Source organism: Glossina fuscipes, unplaced genomic scaffold (assembly GCF_014805625.2).
Source record: "Glossina fuscipes isolate IAEA_lab_2018 unplaced genomic scaffold, Yale_Gfus_2 28, whole genome shotgun sequence".
NCBI classification, from domain to species: Eukaryota; Metazoa; Arthropoda; class Insecta; order Diptera; family Glossinidae; genus Glossina; species Glossina fuscipes.
The window spans coordinates 1,014,957-1,027,683 of NW_023998423.1; the positions used below are offsets into that span (position 1 = coordinate 1,014,957).

Below are 12,727 nucleotides of genomic sequence, written 5' to 3' on the forward strand. Positions count from 1 at the left end.
CTACAAATGACCAAAATGTAAATTAAAAGTGTAAATTAAATATTTTACTTAGTTTACTGTTTGATTTGACATGTGTACTTTACATTCAACATTTCGAAACCAATCACTTCGTTTTGGTCGCTTTGTTATACTCTGCATCGCTTGAGATGCAAGAATACACTATATTTTATGGATGTATGCAACGCCAAAAGGATGCTACTACGTGTACTAATCGATTCAGAAAGCGATTTAAGCTTAGTTGTCCGTCTATTCCTCTGTCTATTTTCTTTTATTCCGTTCAATTTGCAGGTCGTAATTGTTAAGATATTTTTTGGTGAAATTCGGTACTCTGACTAGTTGCCATAACATCTTATTTGAAGTTCATTATATGAATAACTGTCGGATGGTGTCGCGTATTTACAGTCGGCCGTGGCTTCCTAGACCGTTTTTACTTATTTTCTGAAATATTTCTTTTATATCATAACTGTAAAATGTTTTGCCCTTGAAGTAACTGTTTTTGCAGTGTTACCAATATATAAAGTATAAGAATTTAATACTAATTTTAGATTGCAGTACTTATTTTTCAGGACTTGGCATCTCTATTGTTGTTATTGCTGCGCTCTTCTAATAAGTGTTTATGTTGAAGCTGTGTTGTGCGTGCAAGCATTTTAAAAATTTTGTTTATTTTTACATTGTTAGAAGCAAAAGGGAAAAGATCTGTTAAAAAATTTGCGAGCAAGGTGTTTGAATAAATTACAAGAGTGTTTTCCTATTTGAGTGCAAAAACGTGATGGATGATCAAAATGAGAATGAGAATTCATTGGATAACGATGGCTCAAAGCCGGAAAAAATGTTTACCCTGAAAAAATGGAATGCTGTTTGCATGTGGAGCTGGGACGTTGAATGTGATATTTGTGCTATCTGTCGTGTGCAAGTTATGGGTAAGAATAACATTAAAATGTTTTCTTTTGTTTCTGCAATTTATATTGTGCCTACTTGTGTGATAAATAAAAGAGCTGGTTTGTGTTTTGTTTTCATTGAAACTTTCCATAGTAGAGAAGAATTGTGCATGCATTTATTATTAGTATTTTGGAGCGTTGGAACCCGTCCAGGACTTTAACAATCAAGAGACGACAGAAAAAATAGTGTTAAACAAGCATTCCATTGTATTCTTATTACTCTTCCAATAGCATCCGTTTCCCTCTTATCAAAGGGTATTTCTGAAGAAAAAAAAATATATATTGAAAATGATAAATCGGGAACTGTGTGCATTTAAAGCAAGGTGGCTTTGTTTCCTTTCTCAAGCGCTCAACAAATATGAAAAAATCCTCACTCTACTGAATATACTGGTTTCATAAGCAAAAGTCCTAATCCAAAAAAATAAAGAAAAGAATAGCTTCCTCAGTAACTTCTTAAGTACAGCAAAAACTTATTTGAAATTTGCCACAGGTCATTTGAATACTAAAGTGTCTGCTAACCAAAGCGAGCAAAGAAGTATTTTTGTACACTGCACGAAAACTAAAAGCGCTTAAAAAGATAAAAATTGACGCAGGTAAGAAAACAATAATTATCTTAGGAAGAAACTTTTGCATCCAGCTGGTAAAATTCCCGATCCATGTCAATCAAATGTCATGAACATATTCACTTACAATAGCTAAAAAAATAAAAAAACCATTATGAGTATTTTTTACATTAAAAGCACTTGCTTTCACTAGCCAATGAGGGACTCTTTCCAAATTCTCTTTAAGCCGGTTGTGACTTCTCCTTTGCTCTAACAGCATTAAGTTACGTCGTTCTAACAGCTATTCAATTGTAGGTTTTGCGGAATTTTGAATGTTTTTCAAGCTGAAGTTTAATTTTCGCATCGTTGTCGTAATCAAAAACCATCGAAAGAGGCGCCCGACCTAACATCAAATTCTTCATCGGTATACGGACAATTAGATGGACACTGCCTCTTGCCGCTGTTCGCTAAGGCGGTCTGTATAGAATTTTATTGTAACAAACTTCATACAGGCGAGTTGAAATACTGCTACAGTTATTGCGGCAAAAATTTCTATCAGAAGATTGATTTTTATAGAGAAATATGGGTTTCAAAGGTACGTCGATGCTTTTTTGCTTGTTTACTTTCCTTCTTCTTCTTTTTGTGATTTGCTCTAAAATGTTATAGGACTTTGAAAAACATTTTTTGTCCGAATTTTCTGGATTTCGAGCCATCAACTCAGAGTATTTGTATAATAAGTTTCAACTTTCCGTGTTGAGCTTTTCAAGAAAAGATCACAGACCGAGCAAAAACAATAAGACTGCGTTCCCTTCGATTGTCTGAAGTTACCTTTCTGTAACGCAAAGCTCGTTAAAAATTGCTACGAATGAAGTTAAAAAATTAACATACTCTCAAAGTGTGTTGAGTATGCAAGTTCAATTAAACTATTGCACGATTTGAAACTTTTTTAATGGCTTCTCTTCTTTTAGCCACCAGCTTAGTGTGTGATCTACAATTCCTTTACATAGTTGGAGATAATATATATGACGAAAGCTGATTTTATTTACTTGTAAATATTAAGATTTACATGTAAATAAAAGTTCTGTTCTTCGACACTGATAAGAATTGCTATCCGCTTTGTGTTTTTAAGAAGTAAATAACCCAAAATGTTGATCAATACAAATAATAACAAAGAAAAAGCGATTTAGGGCTGTAAATGGGTTAAGAAATTTACCTCGCCGTTTCGAAACGCTGAGGAGTTATGCCAACAAAACTTTGGCCAAAAAGAAATTAGTTTTATGATTTAATGCTTTTTGCGTTCTTTAAAAAATTATCTTTTTTTGTTTTTAAATTTTTTACATTATAATTTTTATTAAAATCTACTGCGATATTCAAAACTTTCTGTATATATATATATATATATATATATGCCTTAAATATTATAATAACAACAATCACGTTGTTTACTACGAATAAATTATTATTATAAAAACAACTAAGTACTCTGTAATGGATGGAAAGGGCGAGAGAGGAGAAAGAAACAAATGGTATAATTTTTTATATTATTATGTGATTAAATATTACTTGCACTAATATTTGGCTTTACAATAAATCCGAAGTAGAGATGAGGATGTAACAAGTAAAAAAATAAAGTTAATGATGATAGATGTTCGTCAAGTGAGAAAGTGGAATAATAATAACAATAAATTATCATTAAAATCTGTTACATGTTAAAAGATAACGGTTTAATATTGGCTAACGACGACATACGGCGTACGCGACCCATCATTTTACGTTCGATATCTTCCAGAGATTTGCCCTGGGTTTCAGGTACGTAGAAAATCACAAAGAACAAACCAATGAAGCAAACAACGCCAAATAACCAAAAAGCTCCGTGAGCGCCAATCGAATCTAGGAAATCATAACAATGAAATAAAATCTGAGCTTGTAAGCCCTTTATCAGCTGCACTGACCTATCATGTCCTGATAAGTTTTGGTTACAATGAATGTACAAGTCCAATTGAAAGCTGTAGCCACCGAGGCAGCTGTTCCTCTTATTTTGGCTGGTAAGATTTCGCCCATCATTAACCAAGGTATGGGTCCGAAACCCAAAGAGAATCCTACTACATAAATAACAAAACTGGCTAAAGGCAACCATCCAATTTGGGTGATATTCATTCCGCTCTCCTTGCAGTAGAAAAAGCCGCCCAACGTAAATAAAGTCATTATCATGGCCACATCCGAAATATACAAAAGAACCTGCAAAGCAAGGATTGTTTGAAGAAAAAATTATATTTTTGGTCTTAAAAAAATACCTACCTTTCTACCCAATCTATCAATTAACACGGTGGCCATAAATGTGGCTATAAAATTAACTAAACCCACTATAATCGTGCATAAGTTATTATCAATCGTGGAGCCGGCATCTTTAAAAATCGAAACAGTATAGAAAATAACGGCATTTATGCCGCTGAACTGTTGGAAAAACATCAAACCCAAAGAAATAGATAATGGCTTGAGATTGTTACGCTTAAATAGCTCAGAAATTTGATTTGTGGTTGCTTGGCGATCATCATCAACTTGACTGCGTACAAGACCTTTAAGTTCTGGATCAACGTCGGCTTGTTTGCCTCGCAACCATACCAAAGCTTTGCGAGCGTTGTCTTCCATTTTACGCGAGACATACCAACGCGGAGTTTCCGGTATTAAAAACATAAGTATTAGAAATGGTACTGGCAAAACAGCTCCCAAGAAAGCCAGCATTGACCAATTCATATAAGTGCCGGCCGTAAAGCATAATAGTATACCAACATTGCCGAAAGCAGTAGGTAATAAACCTAAAGTTCCACGCACTTCCGGCTGTATCGTTTCGCCCAAGTACACTGGCAAAGCCAAAGAAGCAATGCCAACACAAAATCCAGCTAAAGCCCGTCCAGCCAACACCATCACTATATTAACAGCACAAGCTATTAGAAGCCAAGATATTATAAAAGGTACAGCTGTGGCTAGAATAGTATTCCGCCTTCCCAAATACTCGATCAAAGGACCACCTGCTATGCCGCCAGCCAAACCAGCCAAAGGCATTATACCACCGACCCAAGAACCCTAAAAATCAAATTAATTTAGAAACCATAATAATTTTTCAAATTCAGTCAAAAGTTTAACTTACTGATTGTTCCGTTACAAGAAATGAGGTGACGTTACCATCTGTCATGGATACCAAGGCGGGCGAAGTGTAAGCCGATGAGAAACCTACTACTAATGATCCTAATGATACGCTAAAAGCTGCTAAGACCTGCAAAGATTCAACAACATAAAATTATGCATTAATGGAAAGAAAGTATATATATATATATATATAGTTTTAAAGACCTGCGTAAAGGTACATTTAGCTTTAGGCTGATCTGCTGGTACGTGAAAGGACACATGAGTGTCCGCTCGCATAAAAATTTGCACTTTTCCTGTTTTTACAAACATTTGGAAATCTCAACTTTAGACTTTAGCGGGAAATAATTGCAATCAATTGTAATAGAAGGAAAGCTTAGCTTAGCTTTCTTACAATATAAAGTTTGCCTGCTTTTCAACACAAAGCGAATAAAATTCAATTTAATGCCACGACTTCCTGAGTACAACTAAACATTGAAGTGAACGGTGCATACGGTAACAGTAAAATGCAGATTTGGTTAATCGTTGCTTTTCTTATCAGAAGGTAATTGAACGAATTGTCAAGTGTAGCTTTTCAAAAGAAAGAGAAAATCCAAGTCGAAGGTATGAATTATTTTGCTTGAAAACTGAGAAACGTCCAAACAAAAGAAAAACGTAACTGAATGGTGATAAAGCGGTTCTTGATCAGATAAACAATTATTTTACGGTGATACGAATCCAAATTTTGGTTTCACCAGGTTTTGTTATCTTTTCACTATAATTTTTAAATGATGCGTTCACGATCCATGATGTTGGCCATCACATGTGCGTCTTTCGTCATACCGTTATCAGTATTAAAAGTAAAAGAGCGACTTGCAGTACACCGTGAGAGACTACAATTTTGCTGATACTACGACCCAATCCTAAACAAATTAATTGCTAATCCTAATCACTTCATTTTACTTAAGCAATTAGGTTAACTGAGCTTATGCCCGACAGGCACGAAACGATATCAATGGCATTGTGTAAAGCTTATAAAAATTGATCACAAATAAGTTAGCCTTGCTTCAATTTGCGAGTGGCTTTGCTGGCACATAAAGAGAATTGTACTATCATTTTTGTAATGCGATTTTTGAATGAATGAAAATGTGCTTTGATCGGAGTCGAAAGTATGGTAGTGAGAAGAGTACTTGTGTGAGGGGTTACATTGTTTAAAATAGAAATGATCCTGCACTGCTATACTGTTTTCACCTGTGAGGAGTGTAAACTTTAGTCGCGAAAAAAGTACTTCTGCTCCGAGTGTGGAGTTGAATCGCGACCGCGTCTTTGACCGACAGAACGGCAAGGGTGGCTAATATCTGAAAAGGTCACCAATGGCAAGGGGAGCGTGCAATACATCAGCTTGATGGCGCCCCTAAATCTTCAGTATTAGCCCATTGGAGTGCCAAAATCGTGCCATAATATAGCCAAAGCATTAACAGTAATTGCGCATAAAATCAATAATTCTGAGTTCAATAGCCAGGAAAGCGGTTCTCTGCCGAACAGGCATGGGTAAATAGATTTCTTTATACAAAGTAATCAATTTGAAATTTGAAACAATTTTATATATATGAGAAACTTAACACTCCGCCCTCGTGATGAATGTAAACCGACAAGCAAAAGTTATCATTTTATAAGATTTTGCAGAAAATATCATGAACCCCCTTAATGTACAATATTATTTTTTTGGATTTTTTGATTAAAATGCTGTGCAGAATAAAGTACTTTTCAACTGTTTTATGCTAAGCGTCTCTTAACTAAGAAAACTTGAAGGATTTACTCTATCTAAGAAACTTTTAGCTGATAGTAAAAGTTAAAAGTTCAAATTACATCTGCATAATGATGTAGACAATCGCTTGGAAACCTTCTCATTCACTTTTTCTTTGTAATGATCGCGCGCTTTTTGACGTCCGCTTTTTAATCAATTAATTGATTCTTGATCAGCAAACATTTTTTTTGTTAATAATTTAAGCAAAACAGCAGGAATTTCAATTATTATCGTTTAATTTCATTCATATCTAACAATTTCCTAACAATTTGTGTACGCTACACCAGTTGTGGTGTAAGTATATATTAAGTTTATGCGAACGTATGCAATAGCCGGAAGGACTTGAGATTGACTTTTTATTATACCGATCCGTCCGTCCGTCTTTTTACTTGTAGTTCGACTTACAGGTCGCAATTTTTAGCATATTTTGATGAAATTTGTTACAAGAACAAATTTGGTTTCTTCTCAAGGACGAATGTTATCGATAACGTTTTGGATTGAACCATTTTTTCAACCACTTCCCACATAAAAAATTACTTTAAGCAGTCGCCATGTGGATAACTGCATTAAATACAGTGATCTAAAGCAGTGTAATGGTGGGTCATGTGTCATTATAGCGTTTAAATCATTTATTCACATAAGCATACCTGAGTCCATATGAATATAGGATTTGTGGTGGGACGATAAACTTCTAATTTTGGTTTGCCATCTTCCGTTATTTGTCGTACAAATGGCACCGTATTGCGTAAGTTTTCACCTTTCATATGACCCGCTTCATCCATTTCGTAAACACGGTAACTGTTCAATGTAATTGAATCAATTAATTCAGTTTGCTTTTGGTTTTACATCTTTTCATTTGCTTTACCTTTTCCTTGAGTCGTTACTAATGGATCGTTGCTGCTGGAAATTTTGCCGATTCAGTGAATAATCCTCTTCGCTTTCGTCACTTGGCACTAGATTTTTTAAATCGATTATAACCGGTTTAGTTATGTCTTTAGGTCGATGTAATAATCGTTTATGTTCCGCATCATCTACTTCGTCGTCGGTATCGGTACTGGAGCCTTGTAGAACTTTTTCCAAATTAAATGTAACCCGCGAATCTAAGCTTTGATGTTTACGTCCTTGAAATTCGCAGCGTGTCTTATGAAACTCCTCTTCAGATGAGGAATCCTTTAACAAATCACGCAAGTAACCAGTGCCTTTGACGTCCAGCGATACATGCTTTTTGGCCTGATATTGTCGACGATTATCATTAGCTAGGATAGTTTTAAGATCCTGAAAAGAATTGATATAGAAATGAACATTATTGTTTCTTTCTACAGCGTTTGAAGCGTTGTTGCACTGACCCTCAATATGCCTTTTTGATCTACGCTGAGAGCCTTTTGTTTTTGATAGCCTAGGCGACGTTTTTCAAAAGTGTCTTCGTCACTGCTTTCATCATCAACTTTTTTTTCAAAGGATATTCGTGAACCTCTTAAGGATTGATGACTGCGTTGTAAATCATCTGAAGGTATCGAGTTAGCGTTACGCTGTATAAAATGCTGAGGTGGTGGTAGTGGTAGCGGTGTTGGTTTTTCATGTGAAGTGATTCTCGATTTATTTACTGGCAATGGCGGCTCATTGATGTCATCCGCTTGTATAATGAGACCATAATTTAAAGGAAACTCTCTTTCAAATATACCAGGACTCCTTTGTCTTTTAGGCGGCGCGAGAAACTGTGATGAGCTATTTGAAGATGGCGGTAGGAAGAATGGATCCTCTGGCAGACTTTTATCGAAAGTGTTTGCTGCTGTCGATGAAGTCAAACTATTTTGATAAGATTGATCCTCCTGAAGATTTTTTTTCAATAAAATTCGTAAAGAAAGAGTAGAATTAATATTTAAAAGATTTTTATGAAAAGACCGCTTATGTTGAACGTTATCAAGCTTAACAAATACTGCTACTTAAACCCGGATTGTATTAAATATTTATTAAGGGGACTGAACAATCTCTTTTTATTATTAATCAAATGCTTATACGACTTGCATGAAAGCTGAGCAACATACCGAGCATCACTTCGACTTTGCTCCGGTTTATGTTACGACTCTTGGTTGTTTCTTAAGTTATTCAATTTTATAAGAATGTTTCTGAATATATTTCTAATAATTATCTGATTAATTTACTCTTTATAATTAAAAACAAATATGTATAAAAAAAAGAAAAAAAAAAATTTATGCATCGTTATCTAGACGGGCCTGATGTGTTGCTACATCCAGCACAAACACAATGTTTCTTCTTCCCATATAAGCAACTAATTGAATCTAATTTTATGAGAATATAATATTAATATAATTAACTCCCTAGTTATGGAAAATTTTTTTTTTCTAGTCACGTCAAGTATAAGGTTAATACAAATAATTTTTCTAAAACGAAGGACAATTTACGTTTGTGGCAAGAAAATACGAATTAAATATTGAATGTCCTTAATATTTTGGTCAAGTGGCTTTAGCTTTGATGCTAAGGTTATATTTGACTAGAAACTTTATTCCTTCTATCCATTCACTTATCCATAATCTTACACTGTTATGTAATCAACTGCACCGTAAATAATATAATTTGCATTGCAAATTACCTTTTATATATACATAAACTTTTAGTTAATACATTATATTGTTACATTCTAGCAGAGATTTCCGACTCATATTCATAGCGGTACCCTGTTGGCACGAATCAAATTGTTTCCCTCGTTCGGGTTAAATGTTTATTCAACTTGCGATGTGTATATATGTGGAGTGAATCGTATGTGAATCTATTTAATTGTTCTAGGGATTATAAGGGCCCACGTTAAGCGAGCGCATTGTTAATATCTGTAGTATAGTTTTCTCGAGCAACGTTTACTCTTAAGCTGACAAGCTGATAGTTAAATACCACATAGCACACTTCTTTTAATACATCTCCGCAACTATTTTCCTAATGATTTGCCAAAACCAAGATCCTTACATTTACCTACTTACGAGATCCCTAAAGCTTACGTTTCATTAGAAAACTTATAAGGGGTAGGAGAGTCCGCATAATAGTGGTTTGTCTTCCATGAAAAATTACGGGCCAGAAAAAACTTCAGGTAGGGCAAAGTATGTACAATAGCCCAAGGCAACACAAATTTTCTTAAAAATTCGTACGTAAATCGAAAATTTGACAATAGGCATGTCATATAGACTTGTCAATAGACAAGGACGCCTACACCCACAGCAACGCTTATGAAGGCGTACGGACGGCAATTAAATAGATGCCGTTATTGAACGTTAATGAACAATACATATTTCAACGCCTGATAAACACTTAAGAAATTTGATAACCCTCCGTGGTGAATACGTGCAAATAATGTTGACCTGCGACATGTCTATTTCCAAATTTGCGATTTACCTACGAATTTTTGTATTTCTTTGTGGTTCCGATTTTTCAACGATGACTTCCACTCACTCTTGTTTGCCTTTACGCCGAACGGCACTTGACTTGGGAATCTCTGAGTGATGTGAGTTTTATAAAAACTTGTAAAGATATTTATAATATTTTTTTCTTTTTTAAATAATTTTAACACTTTTGCACGTGTCTGCTGATTGTTTAAAGATTTAAACAAATAGCTCACTTTGTGGATCGAGCAATTGAAAGGTCTAAGGTATTTGGGAATAGTTTACTACAATTACAAAGACAAATTATCTCAATCCAATGTCTATATACGAGTTCATTACCATAAATGAATTAATTGACATTAAATATGTAGTTAAAAATTGTACCGGTTTGATTATACGTTTATTGGAGGCTTGTCTTGCCGTTGCATTGCAATTTTTTATTAAGAAAACGTGAGGGTCCGCATGTTAAGATTGACATAAAGCGCAATATCTTTACGTTTTACATTCACATTTGTCTCTTTAAGCATTCTTTGAACAGAATCTTATGTTGTTTTCTGGTTTAACAAGTCAGAATTTTTTTTATTTCCTCGATCAGTGGTGTTCATCAAAGCAATCTTTTGCAAGCGCGACTACTTGGACATTTACTTACTGGATTTTGTTAGCACGATTGGTTGGACCTTGATTCATTATCATTTAATTTGCATATTTTCTTACTCAACTAACTTTTAAAGACATTTTGTTTCTTTTTGTCACGAAATTTGATTCCCTGAAATAAAGAGTATATTACGTTTGTGCAGATATATGCAATACTCAGAAGCACTTGAGATAGATCCACCTTTTATTACTGTTTATACGTCTGTTCGTCTTGTTCTTTTTGCGTTCAACGTGCAGGTCGCAATTCTCGAGGCATTTTGGTGAAACTTGAAACAAAGACATGTTTTGGCCCAAGGATGAACACTATTGAAAATGGTTCAGATTGCACCGCTTTCTCGACCACTTCCCTTATAAATTCTTATTTTAGAGATGATCGTCAGATGAATAACTGAAATGTTCCAATCGCAAAGCTTCATCAACGCATTCTCCTACAAGAATCAGTTTGCGGTTTTCTAAATGGTTTCTTCTCTTCTTCTTCTTCTTCTCCTCCTCCTCCTCTTGCTTTCTTTCGCTGAAAAACTAGACACGTTCCTTTCCCAACTTAGTTCGGTAGTGATCGAAGGCCATTTGCTGATGTTTTCGTCAGTAGTTAAAGTATGTATTGTTTTTTACATCACCAGTAGGTTCTTCCTTACAGTAGTCTTGGAACGGTCGTGGTCAAATGGAATTTGTAACTAGATGAGTGAGGAACTTTGGAATTTCTGAATTGTTGGAGGAAGGCACGGCAAGGCAGATCGTTGCAAAGGCGAACATTAAAGAACAGACGAGAATAGAGTAGATGACCTTTAAAAGAATTCCCTTAAGGACTTTATGTCCTTTTCTCGCAAAAGCAAAGAATGGTTAAGTGAATCTAATTCATATGATAGGTAGCTCCAATAAATATAATCTAGGTTAAGCTTATTTTTCTGAGACATTGATCGAAGCTATCCTATCCCATAGTATTGCTCTTCAATTTGGCGAAGAAGCGGGTATCAGCTGTTTTGTTTCAGCAAGTAAGCTTTTCTTTGTTATTTATCTAAAATATCCTAAAATATCGTCATCAGCACAATTTTCATATCCCTTCGGCTTACAAAAAAAATGTCTTTTTCATCTAGAAAGTAGTAGTAGTATATTTAGCAAGGCAATTAATAGGAACCATTGTATCGCATTTATAAAAGCACACCAATGTCCAAAGACTTCTTTAAAAAATTTTCAACATACTTTCGTATATAATATAAGTTAGGAACAAGTGGAAACACTGTAATGGGACTCGGACTTTTAACATTAGATACCCTACAACACCCTACAATTCTTTATATAAGTATTTTTAAAAATAGAGCTTTGTATGGGAAGTGGTCGATAAGGTGATCCGATTCGAGGCATTTTCAATTGCCTTTCTGCTTGGGTCAAAATATGACGTTTATTTTCAAATTCCGGATTGCATTAAACGATCTCAAAAATTGTGGTCTGGAGGTTGAGACAAAATGACAAGACAAGTTTAGGTTGAATCAGAAAATGATTCCAAATACTTCATTGTAACACAAAGTACATCCGCACAAACTTAATATACCCTTATACCACAAACGGTGTAGGGTATAAAAGATTGAAATATCAAAGCAAATCTTATATATTAGTTCATTTAAACCATGATCGCATTTACATTGGTTTTCTATCTATCTATGTTGTCAGGACCAAATACTTTTGAAACTGCTTCACTGCCGCTAAATGCAGAGATACTTGTATTATATAAATGACTTTGACCTATATTTAATACAATCACACATGTATACATACGTAAATATATACGTAAATATGTAGACGAGAATATGTCACAAATAGACTTACCCTTGAAAGTTCATCCTTTAAATTCTTAGTGGCGCTAGAACTACTTATAAGATTGTGCCCGTAGGCACGATTCTCTCTGCCATTCATCTTTCAAATAATTTATGCGTATTTTCGTGAGATCTATCTTTTAGCGCGTTGATAAGATAAAATGCGGAGTTTCTCTTGTCATCAATAAACAATAGACGAGACAAATCCACTCTTTTTTGTTCAAATGCTCTTTATTTGCGATTGAGTAACAAGCAGTTGCTAAAACAAAGGTTGTTGTCTTCACTGAAGAGAGAAAATAAAAGCAAAGTTGTTAAGAGAAAAAGTGATACAAACAGATGTTGAAATAATGTGTAAAAGAATTTTTGGAGAGAGTCTTTTTTCTTCGAGAGAGAGGCGCGGCTTTCATTAAAAAGTAAGAAGGAAATTTTTTTTTTTTTTTTTTTTTTTTTTTTTTTTTTTTTT

General features: G+C 34.6%; 2 protein-coding genes across 4 annotated transcripts in view; one reads left to right on the forward strand and one right to left on the reverse strand.

The window, feature by feature from the left end:
- The first annotated feature begins 769 nt into the window (after positions 1 to 769).
- LOC119636221 (RING-box protein 2) overlaps positions 770 to 12,727 on the forward strand; it is a 27,676-nt gene continuing 15,718 nt past the window's right edge. The window contains exon 1 of the mRNA XM_038031473.1: positions 770 to 920. Coding sequence (XP_037887401.1) covers positions 770 to 920 — 151 coding nt within the window. The remainder of the gene's footprint in view (positions 921 to 12,727) is intronic.
- The window catches only part of LOC119636219 (facilitated trehalose transporter Tret1), an 11,067-nt gene continuing 1,292 nt past the window's right edge, over positions 2,953 to 12,727 (reverse strand). For 2 of the 3 annotated variants that reach the window (XM_038031469.1, XM_038031470.1), the window contains exons 2-9: positions 12,278 to 12,547; positions 7,757 to 8,239; positions 7,276 to 7,685; positions 7,058 to 7,208; positions 4,629 to 4,754; positions 3,779 to 4,564; positions 3,433 to 3,718; positions 2,953 to 3,370 (exon numbers count right to left, since the gene is read on the reverse strand). In XM_038031469.1, the coding sequence (XP_037887397.1) occupies positions 3,183 to 3,370; positions 3,433 to 3,718; positions 3,779 to 4,564; positions 4,629 to 4,754; positions 7,058 to 7,208; positions 7,276 to 7,685; positions 7,757 to 8,239; positions 12,278 to 12,364 (2,517 nt within the window). In that variant the 5' untranslated portion in view covers positions 12,365 to 12,547 and the 3' untranslated portion in view covers positions 2,953 to 3,182. Of the gene's footprint in view, positions 3,371 to 3,432; positions 3,719 to 3,778; positions 4,565 to 4,628; positions 4,755 to 4,831; positions 5,058 to 7,057; positions 7,209 to 7,275; positions 7,686 to 7,756; positions 8,240 to 12,277; positions 12,548 to 12,727 lie in introns of those variants that run through there. The other variant, XM_038031471.1, reaches the window with a different exon arrangement.